The sequence below is a fragment of the Mytilus edulis genome, chromosome 11 (assembly GCF_963676685.1).
Source record: "Mytilus edulis chromosome 11, xbMytEdul2.2, whole genome shotgun sequence".
In the NCBI taxonomy this organism is placed as follows: Eukaryota; Metazoa; Mollusca; class Bivalvia; order Mytilida; family Mytilidae; genus Mytilus; species Mytilus edulis.
Window position 1 is genome coordinate 13,411,279 of NC_092354.1, and position 25,078 is coordinate 13,436,356.

Sequence of the window (25,078 nt, forward strand, 5' to 3'; positions counted from 1 at the left end):
CTACTGGGCTTGTGATATCCTCGGGGAAATAAATCTCCACCAGTCGTGGCATCGACCCAGTGGTTGTAAATAAACTCATCATAGATACCAGGACTAAATTTAGTATATACGCCAGACGCGCGTTTCGTCTACAAAAGACTCGTCAGTGACACTCAAATCCAAAAAAATACTAAAAAGTCCAAATAAAGTACGAAGTTGAAGAGCATTGAAGACAGACACATGTAAAGAAACAGCATATACTGGAGATGGCATAATGATACATTTGTCTCCGTGACCGCCTGCATTGTATACAGATCTATAAATACATTCTAAAGCCTTAATTACGTCAATAACATAACCACGGCTTTACTTTGGCTGAAGGTTTAATCACAAAAATCGTTGCTGGTATTTGACGGCTACATTGAAATTAGAAATATAGTCATTTAAATTAATCGGAATGATTTTACCAATACAAATTTAGGTAGCTTAAAGTTCAATGCCTTATCATATTAAGTTTATTTTTTTCTCTATTGCTTTAACCGTTTAATGTTCTAAAGTTTTAATTAAGAAGCTTATCAACATGCTTACTAAAACCAAACTAACAAAAGCAACATAAAAACTTACTGCACAACATGTATTTTACAACACAAATATAACAACACCATATTACCTGTTTGATATCATAAACAGTATTGAAACTGGAAGTTATTCCACTGAATAATTTCTCAAATTTCAAAACACCTTGACTGAAACTAAGAGTTGTACAAAATGTTGAATATCAATTATTCATGTGTTTTTGTATAATACATACAGTAACCTATGAGTAATATTCGCATATGTGTAATGCGAACCTGGTGATATCACTCACAAATTCTTTCGAAATAAATTCAATGTATTCCAGGTGAAAATTCTGTTAATGAATTAATTAACTGTTATTAAAGAGGATACGCTTTTATAAAAAATAAAACTGTTCTTTCAAGACAAAATATTTTATTTCCATAGACACACACGTGTACAAGAGGTCAAAACATTATAAAGTATACATATGAATCGACGGCAGAGTAGTGTACGATATTAGCACGTGATTTTCATGACATTGAGAAATATACATTATATATATTACCTATTGAGTTTAAAGGATTACATATGTACAGAATTCTTTCTTATTATTCAGAAAGTGATTGTGAGTACATAAATATATTTAAATGTATAAAAATTGCATCTATAACAAATAAGTAATCTTTCTAAGGAAAGTACATACTTTCCTATACACCTTTATGTTGCAAAATGAAAGTAAACCGATTAATTTCTGCCTTGAAGGATATTGTAAGTAATAATTAGGTACACGATTTTTTCTAAGAAGTGATACACTAGGATGTGAACAAACACACAAATAGTAATATTCGTCGCCAATATTTTGATTACATAGATGACATATCCTCTTTTCTTTTAAAATATTTTTCCATCTTCCCTTTCAATTGGGAATTTAAGATTAAGACATATTGCTGTTTAAATATTTTTTAAATAGCTGTTGTGCAAATTGAACATTTTGAATGCCTCCAATTTTGGCCATGACAGTTTAAATCTATACAAATCGACCGTGCAAGACTCTCATTGTTTATAAAGGTCGTTATAAACCACCCTCGTCGTTCTATAAAACATCGACATTTTGTATCATACGAATCTTTAGAAGACATAAATTTGTTTTATGTCGATGAAGTGTGATGTATACTATATAAACGATAAATGACGATATTTTATGTTTCCTTATACTCAAGGTATACAGTAGAATGAAGCCACAAGATCAATTATTAAATATTCTGTACTTACTCATTGAAAATAAAATCCCAGTTTCCTCGAACAAAATCCCATACTAAAGATCTTCCAATGGTATTTCTAGATATATAAACTATAGTACTAACTGCATCCTGTTTCCGAATCTCCTCGGGAATTAATGTATATTTAAGATATCTATATAAAATAGACAAAAACATAATATAAGTTTAAACATTATTTAGGCGTGTCCTATATTTTTTTTTACGTCTTGATTACACATTAAAAGACAAAATAAACTCATTTACACTAGAAGAATTCTAACAATGTTTGAAACTTGTTTATAGCATGAAGTTTATTTCGTTAATTTGTTATAAAAAGTTTTAAATCATTCAAAATAAACATTTTGATTGGCTAATTTGAGTGTACGTATTTAACGTCACTTCATTGTCTATATTGTAGAGGTGGATTTGTATTGATAGCCACAGACGGGTAACCAGAATTATCAAGCGAATTAAGGCAAAAGAAAATGACAATTGAATTTATTAAAGATTGGATTCGGACGTTTCTAACATGTGCTGGTTTTGAGGTTGCAAGTCAGTCATGACGGGTTAGTGAATATAATAGTTAAAATAATTCGAACAATATGCCACCGAAGTATCCCAGACATTTTAACTGTATCATGTTAAAGGCTGCAAAACATTATTCTTGTCCAACATATTTCCAAGTAAATCATTTGGTGGAAAAACAAATTGTTGGTTGATGCCTTCAAAAGTGAGCACATATACATGTATATCAAAAGTAGTCACAATTGTTCAAAATGTAAACTTTATTTCCCTTTAAATACACACCTGCTCAAAACCCAAACATCCCGGCTGCAGGACATCGACAATAACAAAACAGCCTTTTCAGTGGCAACATTCGCGGTCTTATATTTTTTATATGCAAAGTCCCATTCTTCTACACCTCCGTAACGTATGGCTGTGCAGTACACAGTGGATCGCAGATTAACATCAATTCTGAAAATATATACGGATTAAGGAAATTTGCATAATGTACAGTTAAACCTGTTTAAGGGCATACGATACATTTACAGGGGAGGTAATGGCGTTGCTTACGTAAAATGTTATTTTCGCGACGTCAAACTGTGACATATCGGGAAAAGATGCATTTTTCGACTGATTTTTATCATTCAAACGTAATCAACTTGAAAACGAGTTCATGTACGCCTCTTTTTTATAAATTACATTTGGTTTGATTAAGTATGAAGATTATTTGAACCAATTTTCATGAAAACGTCAATAGTGCTATTTTTTTAAATTTGATAAATGTACAGCAAAAAATGACGTTTTTTTCTACACTCATAAACATTTGATAAATATGAGTTGTTTGTAAAAATAAACTGCATAAATTTATAGGCCATTTATATGAAACAGAAATTACAAATAATTTAACAAAAAACAGCTTGTGTATTTTGTACGGATTTAAAAGATGCTAAGTTTAATTAGATTATCAACGCATACATTTTGATATGACTAAACTTAAGAAGATGCTTGGTTAAGACAAGTTTCGGTTAATGCAAGATTCATATTAAGGGCATACGATACAGTTTTGATCCCGTATTTAAATTGTGATAAAAATGTCCATATATGATATTTTTTACCTGATTTAATCAACACTAATTGCCGTTTCTTTAAAGTTTTCAGTATTACGAAAAAGTAAATACGATTGTAAAGGAAAATGAATGATGTTTAAGTTAGAAGTTTACTGGAAAAATTCCATACATAATTAGTATGCAATTTTTTTTTCGTAGAATTTTGTAAACAATTGTAGTATATAATTGACTGTTGTACTCACGGGTTAGTTCCGTCGGTCGTGTCCATTAGCTCCCTATATAGTTTTGTTGCATTTCCAATACAATCTTTGTTACCATATTTACATGCTAGAGAAACAACAATCCTTCTTACATATCTAAAAATATATAAAAGACTAACTCATTTCTCTGATTCTGTATTGTTATCCAACGATGATGTGAGAACAAAATTTGTTATCACGAATTCATCAAGTATGCGAATGCTTTCTTAAATCTTACACACATCAGCTCTTGGAAAGTTTGAATACAAACGGGTTCTATCAAATCCCTTAAACATGAATCATCTTCATCTGAAAAATGGTTATTTTAACTCAGGAATGTTTATTTTTTTTTATTTTTTGATATACCATAAATTGAGGTGCATACGTTGCTTCCTATGTTTCACGTTGTCATAATTTTCATGTTAAAAGAATGCCATCGTTATTTGGTTAAGTTTTTATTTCCCTGTATAATTGGATTAAACGTTTTATTGATTTGTGTTTGGCGGTTTTGCTCAAGCAATTTTGCGGTTAAGACCACAGTGTGTCTTTTTCAGCTGAAAAACATATTTATCTTAAAAATCCTAAATTTAGAAGTACTTACGTTTCTAAATGAGCCGATCCTGAGTTGTCCATTCCAAATTTATTGAAGGGAACTGTAAACGTCGCTTTCATGAATTTCTGGTAGTGTACGAAAGAATAAAATCATTAAAGAACAATTAACAAGTACGTATATTAGTATATCAAACACTTTTACATCACCTCATCTTTGAAACAGAGGCCATAGTCATTATGCAAACAGAAATTTAAAAACTTCAAACGATTAACAGCAATAAAAATAATCCTTACAGAGAAGGCACCAACAAACGTTAAAAAATGTCTTGTACTCAATGCTCGTCAACTTCTTGCTTTATTTGGCCATATTAACTTAGTTTGATTCGAGCGTCATTGGTGAGTCTTTTGAAGACGAAACATGCGCCTGGCGCAAATACAAAATTTCGATTCTGGTATCTATGATGAATTTATAGAACATAAAAGGAAACATCCGAAATAGAAAAGGACAGCTTAGACTTATTTTCACCTAAGCACTTGATTTCACTCCCGGTTTTTAGTGGAGTTCGTGTTGTTTCTTATTTATCATTTGTAACTGTTGATGTAAATGTCTTTTGGTTTTATGAATCTTTGTTTACTCCTTGGTTTTGATTGTTATTGTCTATTTCAATTTTCTTTTTTGTGTGCAAATTTGACATTTTCAAGTAACAGTGTCAATGCCATTTGTTTATAACGGTGTAGATATAAACTCTTCCTTACAGAGAAGGCTCCAAACAACGCTGTTCTTTCGAGCATGTCTTCAACATAAAGTAGTTCGCCTAAAGCTGCTGAATACGGTAAAAAGTTGTCTTCTGTCGACATGTATTCAACTGTTTGAAGGGCTATGCTCATCTTGAGGTCGCCGGATCTATAAATGAAAAACAACCATTTGAAATAAGTCGACTGACTCAAAGAATCAAAGAGATAATAAGTCGATTTAACTTAAAAAAACAAAATAAAGTGAAAATTTACAAAAATGTAACTAGTTTATAATCCCAGATGCTTGAAAAGTTATATTTTACATAAGCAACATTTAAAGTAAATTTTCAAGGAAGGTGTCATACGCTAATTCGTAAAGTATAAAGGTGTACCATAGCGTACGAGCACTTATTTACAATACTTACTATTGTATAAAGTTACAATAGGTGTAAAAGGTTGACGAATCGGCGTGATAATCGTTTAGTACAATAAGTCATTGCGCATGCCATTACTCGGGTATGCTTGAGATTAAAAGTTCGGAAGCCGGACACCAAATTAATCTTATCAAAAGTGTTAGACTATTCTAGTGAGAGTTGTAGACGTGGTATAACTCAATCAAATATTGTATTAACCAAAATGTATTGATAAATTTAGAAATCGCTAAAAACGAAAACTTAGGTGCCACATTCCTCGTGCAAAGATGGCCATAGATGAATGTGGTAATCAATTTAATATTTTGATTAGTTCGTATACATGCATGTAGCTTCAAACATTTTAACGTTTTTTTTCACATCCTTAGCTTTAAAATGCTTTATTTGAGCGTATTCGGGGACAGTGCGTCGGTGCTGTGGGTGCATACAATTCATAAAATATCACTTTAATAGTAATTTGAAATGATTAAATACATAATTGTGTTATGTTGACCTATCATTATCTTATCAATTGTGTAAGAACCGGGTATTAATGTAACATATGTCATAGTTTTATATGTAAACGACTTACTTTGCTAAGTTCCAAGCATCGTTTATTATTTGAGCTCTATTTATTGGATGAATTTTCTGGAAAAGAAACAATCATGAATCAATATTTTCAGGAATCTTTTGAAAATTCAATAAACAAAAGTTATGGATTAATAATAATCGAAAATAAACAAACAACGGATTGACAATAAGCATTACATGTTTCTGTTTTATAAAAATGGATGCTCATTATGTGGATGCATGATGTTTCGCTAACATAGAAGTTCATGCGATTACATTTATTTGTTATTTAATATTACATTGATTTGTCTTTTTGCAAAATTTACGAAAATTGAACATTGTAAAATCACTGCTATCTTTATCTATATGCTTAATATGTAAACGAATATTACGTTATAAGCATGGTATATTTGATTTGTCTTTATACAGCAAAAAGCAATTTGAGACGCCAACAGCGTTTAACTTTTAAAGCCAAATAAATTTTAAAGAAGATACCTTTTTTTGCTCCGATTAAAAACGGTTCACGAAAAGAAAATGTTAAAAATTTTAAATTATAATATTTAATATAAATATTCCAATGCCACTGGCGAGTCTGATGTACACGAAACGGGATTCTGGGTATGTAATTATAAGCTTGCAAACTATGGTGTGGGTTAACCTATTCAATTTATTCTTAAACGATGTACTCTGGTATTTTTAATGATTACGAGAAGTTTAACACATCTTTGTTTTATTCTTTCCTTTTACAAAAGAGCTTCCCAACAGACATTCGGTCCGATGGATGAGTATGTTATTTTTTATTGTATATTATCAGATAGCTTCATATCTGTCATTATGTTTTTATTTCATTTGTTCAACATAAGACGTTACAGATTGTTGTACACTTCTATAGGTGCTCTGAAATCTTTATAATGTTTAGTTTACAGTCAATTTGATGTATGCTTTGAATTAGCCTTCCGAGTGATTTTAAATTCAAGCGTCTCTGACGATGCTCTTGTATGCAACCAATTTATTTGGCGTACTTATTTTAACATAATGGTCACACAAATGTTTGAGTAATGTGTACAATACCGTCATATTAGTCTTCAGTTGCTGAATCAGTTTCTGCCAGTTGCTCTCTGGATAATTAACCCTATAGTAACCATACTGCATGACGTTCCCGAGGTACCAGTCATCCATTGATTCAGCGGACAATGCATCACTAATAACAACTGAAGAATAGTGGATAAAATAATGTACATGTGAAGCTTTATCATCGAAAATTTTAGAAATTATCCAAAGACGTCAACAGATAGTAAATAGACCGTACCTTTTTGTGCATAAAAAGTAATATTTCAAACGGATGAAAAACAAATGGCATATTGCTGACTAAATACATGCATTTTTCTTGATCGAAAATAGTAGATTTTATATGTATGACATCGACAGTCCCATAACATACCATTGTATTGACAACAATGCATGAAAATAGATGACACTTATCATCCATAAGTAACATGTGTAAGATCAAAATAGTTTTATTTTGTCCAATTCTTATTCTCGAAATTCTTCTGAAGTATCGTTTTTTCTCAATTAAATATTTTTATTTAGGGCTTGATTATATTTAGTTTAGTTAAATGCTCTGACGAAAATAAAACGTTCTTATATATTTGACAACCTTTGTTTAAAAAAGAAAGTAATAAAATCAACAAAGAAAACACTCGATACACGCACAACAAAAGCATTACGTATCAATTCGATTATATACAGTACAAGTTAAAGGAAACTTGAAGAAACAATAGGTAATAGCATAGTTACCGTCGGTTCCATCTCTTTTCATCCAAGTAATATCACTGTCTGTTTGGTTGAACTTAGAAATTGATTGACTTGTGAATGTCACTGGAATTTCCCATTTATATCTATAAAAAAACCAACAACATTGCAATAACAAAGTACGAAAAAGTAATTACAATATGTGGTAAAAAAACCACATGTCCTTATATTCTAGTACCTACTGGTATATGAAAATCAAACGCAGGCAACCGTAGTTTACCAGGGTTTTAATCACATAAAAATTGATTTGAAGACCAAATGATTGTATAAAAACAAACTATACAACTGACGGAATCAAATTAATTCTGTTGCGAATTGCGATTAGCATTATCATTCTTCAAACTTTGTTTTCTCCTTTGACATTTTGTTTTACATGAAAGTTGCTCCTTCTGTTATAACTTTTGTCTCCGTTAATTATCTGATTTAATTGTTATAAGTTTCTCCCTTAAATTGTTATATGTTTCTCTGTTAATAATAATTGAGTATATCCGTAAATTGTTACGGCAACTCATTTCATTGTTTGCAACTTTACATTCATTAATATCTCGTGCTTTTATGCTTTATTTGTTCCTTTAAAAAAGTAAGGAAAAAGTTAGAAACGAGCTTGAATATGTGAACTGTATGACTGTATGATGTTTTACGAATACTAGAATAAATGTTAGATAAGTAATGTGTTTTTCATTATAAAACGTGGAATAAGTGGCGAATCTCTCATTCCAGCAAACAAAAAACACCGTGTTCGTAAACAATTACGTACGCAATAAACTCCAAAGGGATCGATGCCATGATAAATTAAAATAGTATGTTATGGTATATTGAAGGAATCATAAATATTTAAACAACATAGTAAATAGTCAGAAGACAATAAGTTGCGATGCTACAATGCATATAATCAAACCGTCTCTTAGAGCCTCATCTTAAACGGAAGTAGTTTCTTTTAATGCTTTTCTCCTCTTGTCAAAATGTAGTAATATATATGCATTGTGAACCTTTTTTCAAAGGTCAATTCTATTTAAAGGTCAGTCAACAGTTGTCCAGATGATGAACTTTATTCGTAGGATAAACTAATAATATGAACAGCAATATGAATACCACAACAAAACTTTCATAAAGATTTTAAGCATTTGTTTAATTAGGTGTATATTGCAATTTGGTAAAACCTAAAAAAAGAAAGATACCAGTTTAACAATTATTTGATTGAACTTTTGTTACACGTAAAACCCTTACCCAAATGGCGAAGTATATGTTCCTGGGTCTGTGGCATTTTTATCTAGTAGATATCTAGACTGGCTAAGTCTTAAATTTTGTCCTGTTCTTTCTATGAACACAGTTGGGAAATTCATCTGCAGGGTCCAAGTATCCATGATGTGTTTGACATCATGAGCACTACCATCTATTTTGCTTTGCTGAAATAAATATTTTATTGAACAGTATAAACCTCTTCCGGGTTACATCAATATCATATTTGTGCATATACAAGACCGTTTAAACCCTATCAGGGTAAATCTTTACTTTTTTCGGAACAAAAATTATTGATTCCAAAGTCAGGTTGAGCAATTCTTGATCATCATAGTATTTATATAGCTGTGTTCATTTTTAAGTTAAATTTTTGCCAAAAGAACCTTAACATGCAAAAAGTATTCATGTCAAAACCAGTTGTGAAAGAAGAAAATATTCACATATAATACAATGCACATATAAGGTAAACAAATACATACTTTAATAAAAAGAAAGAATGGAACAATGAAAATCGAACAGAAAATTAGAACGAAATGGTATATCTAATACTTATCAAATGTATTGATAGATTTGTCTATTATCTTTAGTCTTCAAAATGCTAAATATTCATACCTCTGATAAAGCTTTCCATAAATCGTCATGAAACGCAGCTCCGTAGGCTTGTTCTTTAAGATATCTCTGCAACAGTTTTAAATAGGATTTTTATTGTTGAATAAGTTGTCAATGAACTTGCTCGATTAGAACTACATAACCAATTTCGTCAACTACGAATTTAACATCAGGAACAAAACAATACCATTACAAGAGTGTTATAGTATACGATAACTACATTATAAAAATCGAATAACACATATTTGCATCGAAAATATTCATATATGTCTTCTTGCTGAATACTCGTTAAGCCATGTAAGGCTTTGCTTAACAAAATCTGGCTTTGACAATTTGCTGTTTAAGAATGATTTTCGAGATTCCAAAACCACCCACAAAGACGTTTTGGTCAGCTAAAAATGTCATAAACATTGGAATTACAACCAATTTTCGTGCTTGTTTCCAATCCATATTCAACGTTCTTTCGAGTCTGAAAAGGCGGATTTCAAGTTAGTATGAGGAATAGTACATAACTGTTGATTCATTGAGGAATACATAATAATACGATGTGGCTTTGTTTTGCTTTAAACTTGTTTTGACTATCATGTATCATGACGAGATTATGATTCATTAAACTTTTCAAAGGATGCTGCACTTTTAACTGGTAAGATTTTCTACCAGTGGCCCATATATAGGGAGTATCAAGTGTCCATTTAAGACTCGACTGTTGCCGATTCGAAGCATGATATTTTGTTATGTACTGTTCATTGATCTATCGCGATTATTTTTGTAGATGTGATAATGTAGCAAACCTCGTTAGTCCTTTTTCCAAAAAACTTACTTGAAGTCCCTTTTGAAATGTTTTTTCTCCCAGAAAGAACCTCATCATTCTTATAATAGTAGCTCCCTAAAATACATTAATATGTTATAACACTGTAACAACACTGTTGCATCAACTGCGCTATTTAATTATAATCGACAATTCTAAAGACAACTATGTGATTTAAAGATAGACTTAGGCAAGATATACTTTCTGTTATCCTTAATGTTCCTTGAGTATATGTATGTATTCGTTAACTACTCATTGCCTTTCATAACATTTTGTTTGAGCGTTTCTGGTCAAGGGTTGTACCAATAAAGCGCTTAGTTTGCCTCAAATTTATAAATGGTTACAATATATGTTCTTTTATATTACAATTAAAATAGTATTATTAGAATAATTAGCAGTGAATCAGAGTCAAATCAAGTCGTATGTTATTTGCTGAAATTATTGGTGATGCATGCATGGAAGGAGAAACTTATCCTGTCAATGCATACAGCCTCGTTTCATCTAAAGTTGATGTGAGTCCCGTATGAGATTTCTGTATCAAATATTAAGTTAAACTTACACAGAACCGTACCCTTCCTGTATAAGATAGGGAGTTAATATTGACCATACCTTTCCGTATGAAATTCGATCAAATATTTCATTAATTTGACTTGGATGAGACACTGGTACATAAACAGGGTGTGAGGTAACCAGACCATCAAAGTTAAAAACGTCTTGTAAATCTTCAACCACAATTTGTTCAAACTAAATAAAGTAGAAAAAGAAACAAACAGTTTATAACAACATATACATTTGTTACACATAAAATAATGCATCTGATTTGTATATAAACAAAGCTTTAAAACATCCTATTTTGTAAACTTGCGTCGTTTGTCTTTTTTCAAATTCCTTATTTTCTTACATTCATCTATGATCAGATTATTTACAACCACTAGGTCGATGCCACGTCTAGGGAGGTGCTTATTCTCGGGAGTATCATCAGCCCAGTAGTCAGCACGTATGTGTTGACATGATTTATAACTGATATGGTCATACTTATAAATAAACTTTGGGTTTTTTAAATACTAATGCTTTTTCTACCTCAGGAATAGATTACCTTAGCTGTATTTGGCAAAACTTTTAGGAATTTTTGGTCCTCAACGTACTTCAACTTTGACCCAAATTTTGCCTTTTAGATTGTTCTTGATTCGAGCGTCACTGATTATACTAGCGTAAGTACAAAATTTTAATCCTGGTATCTATGATGAGTTTATCTATAATAATATTCTTTAAATTATGAGGCAACAAGTGAAAAGTATCTTATTGGTGTAGAATCATTACATAACATACCATCAGCCAATCTGGGTGGACGTGATCGACTCCCATGTATTCAACAAAGCTGGCAAATCCTTCATTCAGCCATAAATCATCCCACCAAGATGGCGTCACTAAGTTTCCAAACCACTAGAAAAGAAAATGTACTTACAAAGTGAGATACCAATAAAAGTACAATTTTACAACTCGAGTTGCATGTCAAATAAGTGCTGTCTAGCTATATGATTTACAACAACTGTTACTCATTTCTCTAATGTATTCGTCGTTATTAAACATAGGATTATGAGATCTTCACGGGTTATATTTTAAAAAAATAAATGTGCACGTTGAACGACGCTCTGTGCTCTGGACATTAATATTTTCAATGACCTTCCTATACTACATGTGTGCGACATCAACAGTTTCGTATGTCAGACGCATAAAACGGTATCATTACACATTCGAGTTTAAATATGTCTTAGGTCCATGTGTTTGAAAGTTCATCAGCATTAGGTTAGGTGACATTTAAAACCTAAACGTGCAATGTACTATTGAAACATGCTAGTATTTGCGCAATGTCTATTAAACAGATGAAATCAATAGGGACTGGTGGTCTACTGTTACGCTACCGTAAAAACCTAGTGTTAAATGACAATTTCAGTTACAAGACTAGTTCAGATGCTTTTAGTTATACACCATGCAGTGATAGTTATACTGTGGTAAGAGATTCAATATTCACGTATGCATTTTAATAAATGATTGCAAAGTGTTTTTTTCAAATAAATCTGGTTTGACATACATTCAAGGGAAATTGACCAAGCATCTTTATAACCTTGCACAGAAAACTATAAGGGCTTGTGCAGAAATCCGAAATAAAGACGGCTTAACCTGAATCATAACTCCATAAGGAGTGCAAACTTAGTTCAGTAATTTGAAATAACCGCAAAATTAATATAAAAATGATATAAAAACACGCATAACGGATGTATTTTATGAGAAACCAGATATTTTTAAGTTGAGTAATATCCGTGTCAATACTGACTATGTTATCACTAAAGAGACCCGGATGTGTGTACCAATTTGCACATGTTACCTCAGGATTCTGATGTAAATAGGATATTGGTTCATTTTTAAATCTTTGTGGTTGTCCGGCTTTTTTACATTTTGATAAATATGTATATGAATTCAACCTGCTTTAGTTCAAATTGATTCATTTTTATGAAAACAACACCATGTTAGAACTTATGTTGTTTTATTTCCCGCTCTTTCTATTCGGAACAACTCTATACGTATCGTCCTTCAAAACTTAAAATGTGTAGATAAAATGATAATGCCAAAATATAATAGCATTTACCGATGATAGTAGAATTTGTTTTATTGGTCAAAGTTCTGTGATTCTCTTCAATGATGTCTTTTGTATAATCTTACACATTAAAAGTCATTGAAAAATACAAAAGATAACATGCGTTACACGTTGGTTTCTTTTTTTTGGAGATAAAACATCCAAAAAAGCTATAATGTTAAATTAGACAAATAGATGTCTCTAGACTTTTCAAATTATATATACACTACCCATAAAACCCAAGATGAGTTACAGATTATTCAGAACAAGGTTAGATACTTGATCGGAAAACATTCGTAGAAAAACCTTTAATACATGGGATCCATCGATAATTGCAATTTTTAAAAATTATAGTGTCATACTGTATTTCAACTAATTTTCGCGATTCATGTATCGTGTTCAGTACTTTCTAGTGAATTTATCGGCTACATTCTCACTGTTATGTTGTATTTATGTTAGAATTTTTTGTTGTTGATATAATTGGGAGAATTTATATTCGGTTGTTCTTTTTCGCAAAAAATTGACCCCAAAAATATGTTTGCATGCGAAATCTAATAAGTCTCACTTGATGTGCCAATTCATGCGAAACGACTACAGCTACTCTCTGCTTGTTTGTCTCTGCTGATTCCATTGGGTCATACAACATGGCCGTTTCTCTGTAGGTGATAAGTCCCCAATTCTCCATAGCACCAGCAGCAAAATCTGGTACAGCTATCATGTCTGTTTATAAACAAAAAGTGTATATACGAAAAAATAAAATACAATAAGGTGGTTACTGACATATAGCGATAGAAACAACATGGTGACGCTAGTCTCATCATAGATTTGGCACATTCGAGTTAACCCTCCTGCTATTGTAAAAATCAAACACCCTGTTATAAAATATCTTTGGAAGTTTAAAATAAGATTTTAGATTTTGGTTGCAGTTTTTGCCACTCGATCAGAACGTATTTCTTAACGAATTCTATAGTTTTTAGTTGTTGACAAATGTTCTACTGAAATTCAATTGATAATTATGACATTGTGGACCATGACAATAACTAATGCTAGACTAAAACTATCAAACTACCAGTGATTTAACACGATGAACAGTAAGTTTATGTTTTAAATACTAAATGCATGTCTTGGGTATCATTCAGAAGTATAACTGTCCTCTTTAAAAGTTATGTTCGGACAATAAATAAATAAACAATGCATAAAATATAAGCTATCATACCTGATTTTGGTAGAGGAAATGAAATATTAAAATATTCTTCAAAATAGGTCAGGACCTTGACTCCGACATCTAAAGAGTACGGAGTTTGACCAACCGCCTCCGGGCGTGCCCATGCTCGATACTATAAAATATATCATATAACATTAGATCTTTACAATCTCTTGTTATACTAGGTACACAATCTCTTTAGACAAAGATTTTTGTAAATGCCATATTTTCTGTTTTGTGTATGCTTATATAAGATAAAACGTTCAATACATACAGTTCTATATAAACACCAACCAAGAGTATTTATCAATTGTATTATAATTCGTATATGCAACAACTACCTTTACACTTTTGATATGATCAATTAAACTTTTTTTTCATTGGTTTGCATTTCGACAGACTATGTTTCAGGAAATACTTTCGTAATCTATGGAACAACATTCAAATGAATATAAATAAAGGCAACAGTAGTAGTAGTTCGAAATTCATAAATCGATTGAGTAAAAAAACAAATCCGGGTTAAAATTTTAATTGAGGGAAACACATTAATTATAAGAGGAGAACTACGACCCAACAGAAACACAGCACTAAAATGTAACACACACATGAACGAACTATAATATAACAATGACCGTTTTCCTGACTTGGTAGAGGACATTTTAAGAAAAAAATGGGTTGAACAAAGTTTTGTGGCTAGCCAAACCTTCCGCTTTTATGGCAATGTTAAATATAACATTAAAATGACATCATTTCTTGACAAGACTACAACACAAATAAATTGGAGAACATATAGGACAGAGAAACACACCAATAATAAATAATTGATGTAAATTGAGCTTAAGATGTAAACTGAATAATAGCCATATAGCAGCTGTCATTTCGCCTGTTCTCGCATGCATTTATGAATTTACAATCAATACAAGTTAGAACACTTGAGGTTGGGCCATGTTTTTTTAATTCCACAAAAAAAGGTATGATATATGCCTATAGAGCATCTTCTTACTTTTTTTGAATTCTTTGTAACCGGATTACATACTTACCTCTACGTTATTTTTAGTGGTGTTTACTGTGTATTCAAAATCGCAGATTATAAAAGCCAATAAATAAGTTGACATCTTTGGTGTAACTGCATAGTTATCAGCAATCCAGCCATTTCCCCTAAAATACGAGTGTATTGTTATCCAGGCCCAAATGTTTTATATGATTACAGTACTGGAATATTTCAAACTTGTTATCAAATATATGTAATATTTATTGTGTTATTGTATAGCAACATTACGTCATCCAGAACGTGAAAAAAGTTAACTTGCATTAATGTATAGCAGTACACAAATTAAAATAAAGCTTTCTTTGTGACGACATCAGCGGCATCAAAATGTGTTAAACAGCTATCTAGCTTTTGTAGTATAAAAATCTAGTCGGACCCATATTTTTTTAAATATCCCTTTAAGGTTACTTAAGAATTAATTGATGCAACCTATACTTTATTGTAGTTTTAACATGGGTAGACATTATATTCGTGATTATTTTTGCCCGAGCGATAGTGATTAGGACAATAAAGGTATTTTCTTTTTTTTTATGTGTATAAGTGAAGAGTGTTTGTTTGTAAATAAGCAAACGGCTGGCAATGTGATTTTTCAGAGGGAGCAGTTTTGAACAGCCAGCATGAACGGTTGTCGTATCTAGGTCAAATATGTCAATTTCGAAGTGCAAACCATTACAGTCATATTTAATTAATTGGTAACAATATGTGCATCATTTAAGAGTTTGGAAGTGTTTTAAGTTAATGAAATTTATAAAACGCGTGCCAATTTGATGAAATACATTATTCTGCAGTAGTCAATATACGCATGTGTAAACACATTTTATTGGATTTAGAGCATGTGTTTATTCACAAATCGAAAGAAGCGCGTCATATTAGAATTTATATAGACTAAGCACATTTATCCTGTTCTTAACTTCCACAATTCTGGTAAAAAATTCTTTGATAGAGAATGTCTTTCCAAAGAGGCTACAGTTCAAGGGTCTTATTGGTAACACTTTAAGAGCTTGAAAATTTTATTTGATATATCTGTCTATTTATATAAATAGTTCTATATTTTTTTTAAACCGCACGGGTATTCTAATAAATTATAAAATACATACACTCCCTATATGTAAGTAGCAAAGTTCTCAAAATACACTCAGGAAAATGTAACAGCACAACATAATATATAAAGAAAGAATTGAGTAGCATAATACAGTAAGCGCTGATTATATAAGATATAATATACAAGTAAATATTAAATAACAAAGACTAATGTTCAGTTCTCTTATTTGTAGTATTTGTATCAAAGGCAACAGCTGAGAAACAAAAAGATTCAAGGGGACCTTATTATATGGAATTTTGCATAATAAGTAATGAAAATTTGTTGTGGCCCAAACCTATCGCGGCTTTAAATTCATAAAAAATACCAGGATTGAAATTTTATACTATATCATACTAAAGATCATCAAATTATCTTGACTTTTGGTTTTACTCTCGGCCCTACAATCGCTACATACACGTATGCATATTGGTCATGAAACATATAAAATTGTCTCTTTAATCCACATGAGTAATTCACCGTTTAAAAATCTAAATAATGCATCCTGGTAAATACATCACATTGAAATTGGTTCAAGGCGTCATAAACTATAGACATCTTCCATTGTAGGTGTACAAGAAATGAAATTCCCACAAGACTATAGATTCAGAAACAGGTGAATTTGTTAATAATGTTTTCTTGTTCTAGCTAGATTTTCTCTTATTGCATAACCAAAATATTAGAAGTTCAAGTCAGGAAAGCATTTTAAAAACTAAAATTTGTATATTCTGATTATGTAGCATTGCACCATCTGTTACCTTCCTGTACTATTAGAAAGAGCTGTATTTGAAATCGAGGTCACGTTAAGCTGTCGAACCAAAGTAACGTCGAAACGAGCCTTCACTGCAGGTTCGTCAAAGCAGGGGAAAACCTTTCGAGCGTATGTTGGTGCAAGAAATGAGGTAGCCAGATAACTGGAATATTGAAAAGAAATATACATTATTTACTCTTTCTCACCTTGTCATATTACTAGTTATTGGTGTGTTTGACAGTGAGACCATGTGTTGTTTGCGTACAAGTGTAATTTTGAATTGGGCTTTGACGGCCGGCTCATCAAAACATGGAAACGTTTTTCTTGCGTCTGTTGGCTGCATCTGGGACGTGGTAATATATCTAATAACATAAAATAAAACAATTATAGTAAAACGATTTCTAAAATAGTTCATCACCCTTCATGTACAACGTGTTTATAAACTAATACCTATATAATGATGAGTTCATTTACAACCGCTGGGTGGATACCACTGTTTTGTGGAGGCTTTCTCCATTACGGTATCATCAGCCCAGTAGTCAGCACTTCTGTGTTAACTTATTTTTAATTTTAGTTTTTTGTGTATAATTTGGAGTTTACTATGACGTCCTTTATCACTGTACTAGTATATATATTTTTAAGGGGGACAGCTGTATGACGCCCCCGGGTGCGGGAGTTTCTCGCTACATTGAAGACCAATTGGTGGCCTTCGACTGTTGTATGCTCTATGGTCGGGTTGTTGTCACTTTGACACATTCCCCATTTCCTTTCTCAATTTAAACGTTAGTTATCATTAATATGGTCATAATTATATTTACACAACATTTAACTTTTCGAAATACTAAAGATTTTCGATCCCAATAAAAAGATCACCCTAGCTATATTTGGCATAACTAAATGGAATAGTAGGTGTTCAGTAAGTGCTCTTCAAATTTGATTAGTTTTTTTAACGACAAAAGTTTGTTCCATCGTAAAACATTGTGATATTTGTACCAATGGTGTATAAGGCAACAACGACAGAAATAGTTAATAAAGTCATCATTCAGAGATCAAGAATATTCCTATTAAATAATAAATGTTCATTTGCAATTTTTGCGGAATGCGTGCTTTTAACATTGGACTCAAATCTTCCCGTTTGAATGGTTTTACACTAGTAATGGTGAGGCCCTCTAATATACCTAATTGTTCGGTGTGAGCCAGTGTGTTCAAGGCCGTACATTGACCTATAATGGTTTACTTTTCTAAATTGTTATTTGGATTGAAAGTTGTCTCATTGGCACTCACACCACATCTTCCTATATCTATCTTATCATTATAAATATATGCACTTTTTACTGTTCCCTTTGGTGGATTTTTAATGCATGGTTTGCTTAGAATCTCCGAGTCTTTGTGCGTTGAAATGTAAAACTTGTACTTACATTGTAGCGTTGCCACGTTTATAAGAACTCAAATAAAGTCCTGCTAGATCACCGGTCAAAGGTCCACGGAACTCAATGTACACCGAGTAGTTAGACCCCATCATAAACTGGGTATTAGATTTCAGTATCAAAAACTGATTAACTTTGTCAAATTCTACGGAATGAGATATTTGACTTCCGCTTCCCATTTGCATAACCTTAATAGATTGTTCCGAAATGTTGAGCTTATTGCTGTGTAGAACGATTTCATTGGTTGATTTAATGCACTGCATCTCAATCGTAACTTTTCCTGTGAAATAAAAGTCTTTGGCATCTCCTTCGTACATGTAGGGTTGAAGCTCGACATCGTATAGTGTTGGATACAAGTTAAGGGGTAGTCGAACATTTCTAGTGCTACCTGGTGTTGTCGTCTGCTGGGCGACGGTTGTTGTCGCTAGCAGTGAACTGGAGGGACTAGGTGAAGACGGTCCTGCACAGAGGCTACCTGCAACATAAAATAAATATGACTTAAAATAGGATTATATTGAAAAAAGACTATAGCTACGAGAATGTTTCTATCAGTGACCGAAAGATGTAGAAGTGAGCAACTAAAGACTATCATATGATATTCAATAATGAGCGAAATACTAACACATAGCAAGCTGGGATAATGAAGCCACAACTCATTGTTCATTAATTCATCAATGGATAGATAGAAAGCTATTAGACGTCTAGCAGCAAGTATTGCACCTTTTGTGTATAATCTATATACTATTGATGAGATATTAAAAAGTCTGTTTCGCTCTTCTGATTTCGTAGTGCATGAGAAAAATGAATTGGCCTGTTAGAGATATACTTTGTGCATACAATATGTTCCTATCTAGCTGTAATCTACAAATCAAACGATTTGATAATGTATAAAAATTAGTTGTCCTAAGATTTCCAATGAGACAACTTTCCACCAAAGTTCAATGAAATTCATATAAATAATTACAGGCAAGCTTTCGCCCTTCAACGACGAGAAAAATATGTATGTTTATTTGTAAAACAGGATGCCAAACAATAATGATAGCATCTGATCATATATAACACTATTGATAATGCTTCTGTGTAAATGTTTTGTCAAGTTAAATCCACTTCATTTTCATCATAACAATTCTGCAATAAATTATGTTTTTAAAAATGATCAGTTGAAGAAGGCTATTTATTTAAACGTGAACAATGGTCGCTTAGTACAAACCCTTTCATGTGATAAACGTACCCTTTTCTGTGAATAATTTAATGCTATTTACAAATTTGTATATTACAATAAGTATGTGTAAATCATTTGCTTCTACTTTGATCTGTGCTGATTTATGTTTCATTTTGCGCACTTTTAAGTGTCACTCGGTCGGTATTAATACTTCTTTAATGTTACGTGTAGTACCTTTACAATAGGACGATTTATCATAATGCCCTTACTATATACTACTAAAGGAAGAGACCGATTTCATTGAGCCGCAACTTCTCTAAAACTTTTCAAAGTCAGAAATATTTTTGATATGGCTACTACATGTAGTGTTTTGAGCTTCTTAAATTTGTCTTTGAAACAATCTTTATTTCCACCAAAAATGCCAATTTTTGAGAAAACATCAAAATTCGGAGACCGTTCTGGATCCGTGTCTAATACGCTTTCACGCATGCTCAGTCGCCGCGATATGTAAAAACTCTTTGAATCATCACTTGCCATATTGTATCCCGATTTCGAGGGAATCTTCTAGTCTTTATAACATAAAGGGCTAGATTTCCATGTTTTCTCTTTTTCTCAAAATGTCATTTTGGATATTACTAAACGTGAATACGCTAGATTTCAAATAATAAACATAAACTTTGGGGTCAGTTTTTGATAGCAAATTCAATTTCAAATTGTGTATTATACATGTAGAACAATCGAATCAATACCTCAATGTATATTAATTTGGATTAGAAAGTAAATACGATATTTCTATTTCTTGACCGTGTTGGCGCAAAAACAAATTAAGCACAATACATTTTTTTTTCTAAATTCTTGATCGTGTTGGTGCAAAACCTGATCTTTATCAAGCACATGTCTAACAGGGTCAAAGTTAAAGTAACATACAAATGTCAATTACCACCAATAACGTCATCATGACCTTTACATAAAGATGACATAAAGTGACCCATGTCCTTAGATCTATAGATTGTGTCATAAAGATACATTTAGTTAATATTTCACTTACTGGGTAGTAGTTTGATTTCAAATATATTTCATTGTATTGTAAGAAGAATCTCAGTTATGTATTTTTACATCATTAAAAATAATAAAACATTATCTATTTAACAATAATGATGATAATAATCCATGTGACTTGATGATTTGAGCGATGTGTTACACGTACCAATGTTTGGTTAGGATGACGTAAACACCCCATCTTGTTATACATGTACTTGTAAACAACTACATTATGTGTGTCATTCTCTGATCAATGAACTGTTTGTAGTGTATGTAATTCGATGAGTACGCTACTTGCACTAGTACTGCTACATTTGTACTTACATTAACTATATTGTTCAATGGGCATACTTATGACTAATTATAACAAGAATTATCAAAAATATTGATTAACAGACACATCGATTATTCCAGAAAAGAAACATTTTTAATGTATACTATGTTTGCCTATAATTGCTTACATCCACTTCATTTGAACTCTCGTGGATAGTTGTCGTTCTCTCATTAGCAATCATACCACCTTCCTGTTATAAAGACAACAGCATCAAACAACACATGGTGCAAATAGCCTGACTTGGTACAGATGCACTAGCTATGCGGTAGGATTTAATAAGTTTTATGTGTACACCCGCAACCCAAATATTTCATTATATCTATAGACAACATGGTGTAAAAGTAAAGCGCAGTATTAAAGAAATTAGAACAAGTTAAACCACTACGAATGTACGTATTGCCTACAATGATAGATTAATACCCTACTGTATATAGAGAGCCAACTCGATTCTGGAACATCAAAATGTATACCGTTTTAAAGGAGAAATTACGCCCAGATTTAAGCTCTTAATCATATGCAAAATCTAGTTAAGGCCCCCGCAGATGGAAAAAAAACTTCGACAATTAGACGTTTCAGAGCTTGACACGTTAAACAGAAACATGACTTTCAGCAATAACTTAATAAGTCGAGAAAAAAAAACCTTAACTCAAGGCCCGAAGGCTTAATCGGAGTTCTGTATATGTCCTTAAAGTGAAGGTTCCAGTCTCATGTCAAAACATGCGGAGGAATAAAACAGCTGTTTTGCATGTAAGCCTATGGAGCAGTCAATTACAAGACTGCAATCTGAATATTGCAATAAGTAGGCGACCAACGTATATTCAGGGGGAGATGGCAGGAGGATATTTACCGCGCAAAAAAATGTTTTGCCCCTTTATACACGATAGGTTTCTGTATTCTGTGTTGCAAACAATCCATTTTTATGTTAGCTTTCTAATTTGAACTGTTTAACAATAGTCTCAAAAATTTGCATTAACTTGAAATTTTGACTTTTGAATTGTTGAAAGTTTGATTTGTGTTAAAAATAATTATGAATTAATGACCCTGTGTCTCTCCCACAAAAAAAGTCTTCAGCAAAACATTGAATGCAATTTAGTCCTTTCAGTATCTTGTTATCGATTTCGGTCATAATATATTTTGAGAAAAGACCCCCTAATACTACTTCATACTTAGTCAGTATTATTTAAATACTTTTCAATATTGGTTTACAAGATGCTTGTAAAACTGAATAATAAATGATTCAGTGTTTGTTAAAGTCATTCATGTAACACGAAACTTGATAACAATTGTACTTAACTGTGCAAAACAGAATATAAAAATCGTAAATGAGGTTTAAACTATTTATACTCTCAGCCTTTTATGTCAGAGAAACCTTATAGTTAAAAAATTATTTGCATATAAAATAACAAATAAAAAGTAGAACGACATATATAACGGATTTCATAATATTAAAGTAATACGAAGTCTTTTAAAAGAAAAGAACGCTAATTAGAGACAAGAGGATGTGCATAGGGGTCTACTGAATAGAGAATAATGGGCAAAAAATATAAAGTATAAAGAAAAATAACCTAGAAATAAAGAATAGAGAATAACGAGGCACAAAGATATAAAGAATTATAGAGAAACATGACATACAAATCAAAAGAATAAGAAATGAAGGACCCCAAATCCAGACCCTGGAATGAGGTTTAGTATCGCTGTAACTAAACCTCATTCGAACTAGTTTATTTTGATCAGCGACGAAAGATTGTTTTATTCTTTGTGTGTGCCTTTATTGGGTGAGGTATTTTCGACAAAAAAGATTTGTTTATCTTAAAAATTTTGATCACCGTTCTATCTACCTTTTTGTTCTGATGCGTCGTAAAGCAATAATCAATCAATCAAACTTTTTTCAACAAAAAATGCTATATTTAGCTTATATTCACTAGCTGTTTATATATATGCTATTGGCATGAACAATAAGGTGATACATAATTAAGACACACCAACTTTTAAGATAATCATTATGTTTGGATTTCGGAAGGGGCTGTTGACCCCCTCTGTGTCAATTATCAAGTTCAACAGCGTACATGTACAAATCAGTTTGACATATTTCTGATCACCTGCTAAAACCATTCCTACAAACCCGACCAAACGTTATTGTTTATATACCACTTGCCAATAATACTTATTGTTTTCTAACATTGTAAGCACTTGTTTGTTTAATGATTTACTTTTCTTCGGAATCCCTAATGACGAGGTGATTAACTTCATTACGGTGGTATCTAAAGTTCTTGTACGATTTCTAAACAGAAACAAAACTATACTAATGGTAATCTGTATGTCTACAGAATTAATCAGTCACTAAACAAGATCATGCAGTTGTATTCTCATTAGCTCACGAAAGAATGTAAATGTAGCTTAACTTTCAAATCGCATTTAGATATTGATTTTGTAACAATTGTTACAATTGAGTATGAACTTGGGGCGGCTTCGGGCAATTGCAAGTTGGTACATATTTTGCACGTTACGACTTCCACACATTTGGCAAGAAGTAACAAAATGAAAATGAAAGAGAACACAGACTATAATCTAGGCTATAAGACTAAACAATCAGTTTAGGGTTGTTGTTTCTTTGACACATTCTATGTTTCCCTTAGCAATTTTGTTGTTACTTGCAGAAGTGTGTCCCTACTCTAAAATCTAAACATTTGGTTACAAAATTCATGAACATGCACTGGAAGTAAAATCTTAGTGATGATTTTATATAAATAGTTTGAACATTTCAGAAATTCGGTTGTAAGACTGTCAATAGTCCCTAGACTGAAGACAAAATACTATCTTACTTGGTCAAATTAAGCTGTCCACTATTTTGCTTGCTAAACTTTCGCTGTCAACTATCTTGCTTGCTCAACTTTTGCTGTCCACTATCTTGCTTGCTGAACTTTCGCTGTCAACTATCTTGCTTGTTCAACTTTCGCTGTCTACTATCTTGCTTACTCAACTTTTGCTGTTCACTATCTTGCTTGCTCAACTTTCGCTGTCCACTATCTTGCTTGCTAAACTTTTGCTGTCTACAATTTTGCCTGCTCAGCTTTTGATGATCACTATCTTGCTTGCTCAACTTGCGCTGTCCACTATCATGCTTGCTCAATTTTAGCTGTTCACTATTTTGCTTGCTCAACTTTTGCTGTCTACTATCTTGCTTGCTCAACTTTCACTGTCCACTATCTTGCGTGCTCAACTTTCACTGTCCACTATCTTGCGTGCTCAACTTTTGCTGTCTACTATCTTGCTTGCTCAACTTTCACTGTCCACTATCTTGCTTACTCAACTTTTGCTGTTCACTATCTTGCTTGCTCAACTTTCGCTGTCCACTATCTTGCTTGCTAAACTTTTGCTGTCTACAATTTTGCCTGCTCAGCTTTTGATGATCACTATCTTGCTTGCTCAACTTGCGCTGTCCACTATCTTGCTTGCTCAGTTTTCGCTGTCCACTATCTTGCTTGCTCAACTTTTGTTGTCCACAATCTTGCTTGATCAAATTTAGCTGTTCACTATTTTGCTTGCTCAACTTTTGCTGTCTACTATCTTGCCTGCTCAACTTTCACTGTCCACTATCTTGCTTGCTCAACTTTTGCTGTCCACTTTCTTGTTTGCTCAACTTTCACTGTCCACTATCTTACTTTTTCAACTTTTGCTGTCCACTATTTTGCTTGCTCAACTTTCGCTGTCCACCATTATAGCTGATTTGACGAATCCTATGAGAGTTTCATTGACAACCCCGTCCATAAATCATAACCACTGCCACAACGGATATATAGAAAAAATAGATTTTATTTTACGAAACGAACCACAATATTTATATGCGACAAAAAAGGACATATAGACGAAGAAAAAATTATTAATAAGGTTGTATGCAATAACCATAATAAGCAATGTAAAATAAAACATTCAAAATATGTTCACCATATCAAAGAGATCTTGTGGAACATTTGAATAAGTGTTATATAATAAATTGTATGTTCAATTTAAAGTTTTAGGACAAGTATACATGTATGCATATCTCCAATCCGCCGGC

The 25,078-nt window shown here is 32.2% G+C and overlaps 1 protein-coding gene across 5 annotated transcripts in view; it reads right to left on the minus strand.

Moving 5' to 3' along the window:
• The window catches only part of LOC139495179 (aminopeptidase Ey-like), a 79,802-nt gene that overhangs the window by 41,850 nt on the left and 12,874 nt on the right, over positions 1-25,078 (minus strand). For 2 of the 5 annotated variants that reach the window (XM_071283377.1, XM_071283386.1), the window contains exons 2-19: positions 18,476-18,959; positions 17,264-17,419; positions 15,221-15,338; positions 14,193-14,313; positions 13,542-13,696; positions 11,671-11,784; positions 10,951-11,085; positions 10,354-10,419; positions 9,537-9,602; positions 8,913-9,091; positions 7,671-7,771; positions 6,945-7,084; positions 5,896-5,951; positions 4,915-5,062; positions 4,208-4,284; positions 3,610-3,723; positions 2,604-2,771; positions 1,810-1,950 (exon numbers count right to left, since the gene is read on the minus strand). In XM_071283377.1, the coding sequence (XP_071139478.1) occupies positions 1,810-1,950; positions 2,604-2,771; positions 3,610-3,723; positions 4,208-4,284; positions 4,915-5,062; positions 5,896-5,951; positions 6,945-7,084; positions 7,671-7,771; positions 8,913-9,091; positions 9,537-9,602; positions 10,354-10,419; positions 10,951-11,085; positions 11,671-11,784; positions 13,542-13,696; positions 14,193-14,313; positions 15,221-15,338; positions 17,264-17,419; positions 18,476-18,959 (2,539 nt within the window). The remainder of the gene's footprint in view (positions 1-1,809; positions 1,951-2,603; positions 2,772-3,609; positions 3,724-4,207; positions 4,285-4,914; positions 5,063-5,895; positions 5,952-6,944; positions 7,085-7,670; positions 7,772-8,912; positions 9,092-9,536; positions 9,603-10,353; positions 10,420-10,950; positions 11,086-11,670; positions 11,785-13,541; positions 13,697-14,192; positions 14,314-15,220; positions 15,339-17,263; positions 17,420-18,475; positions 18,960-25,078) is intronic. The other 3 variants (XM_071283376.1, XM_071283379.1, XM_071283378.1) reach the window with 2 other exon arrangements.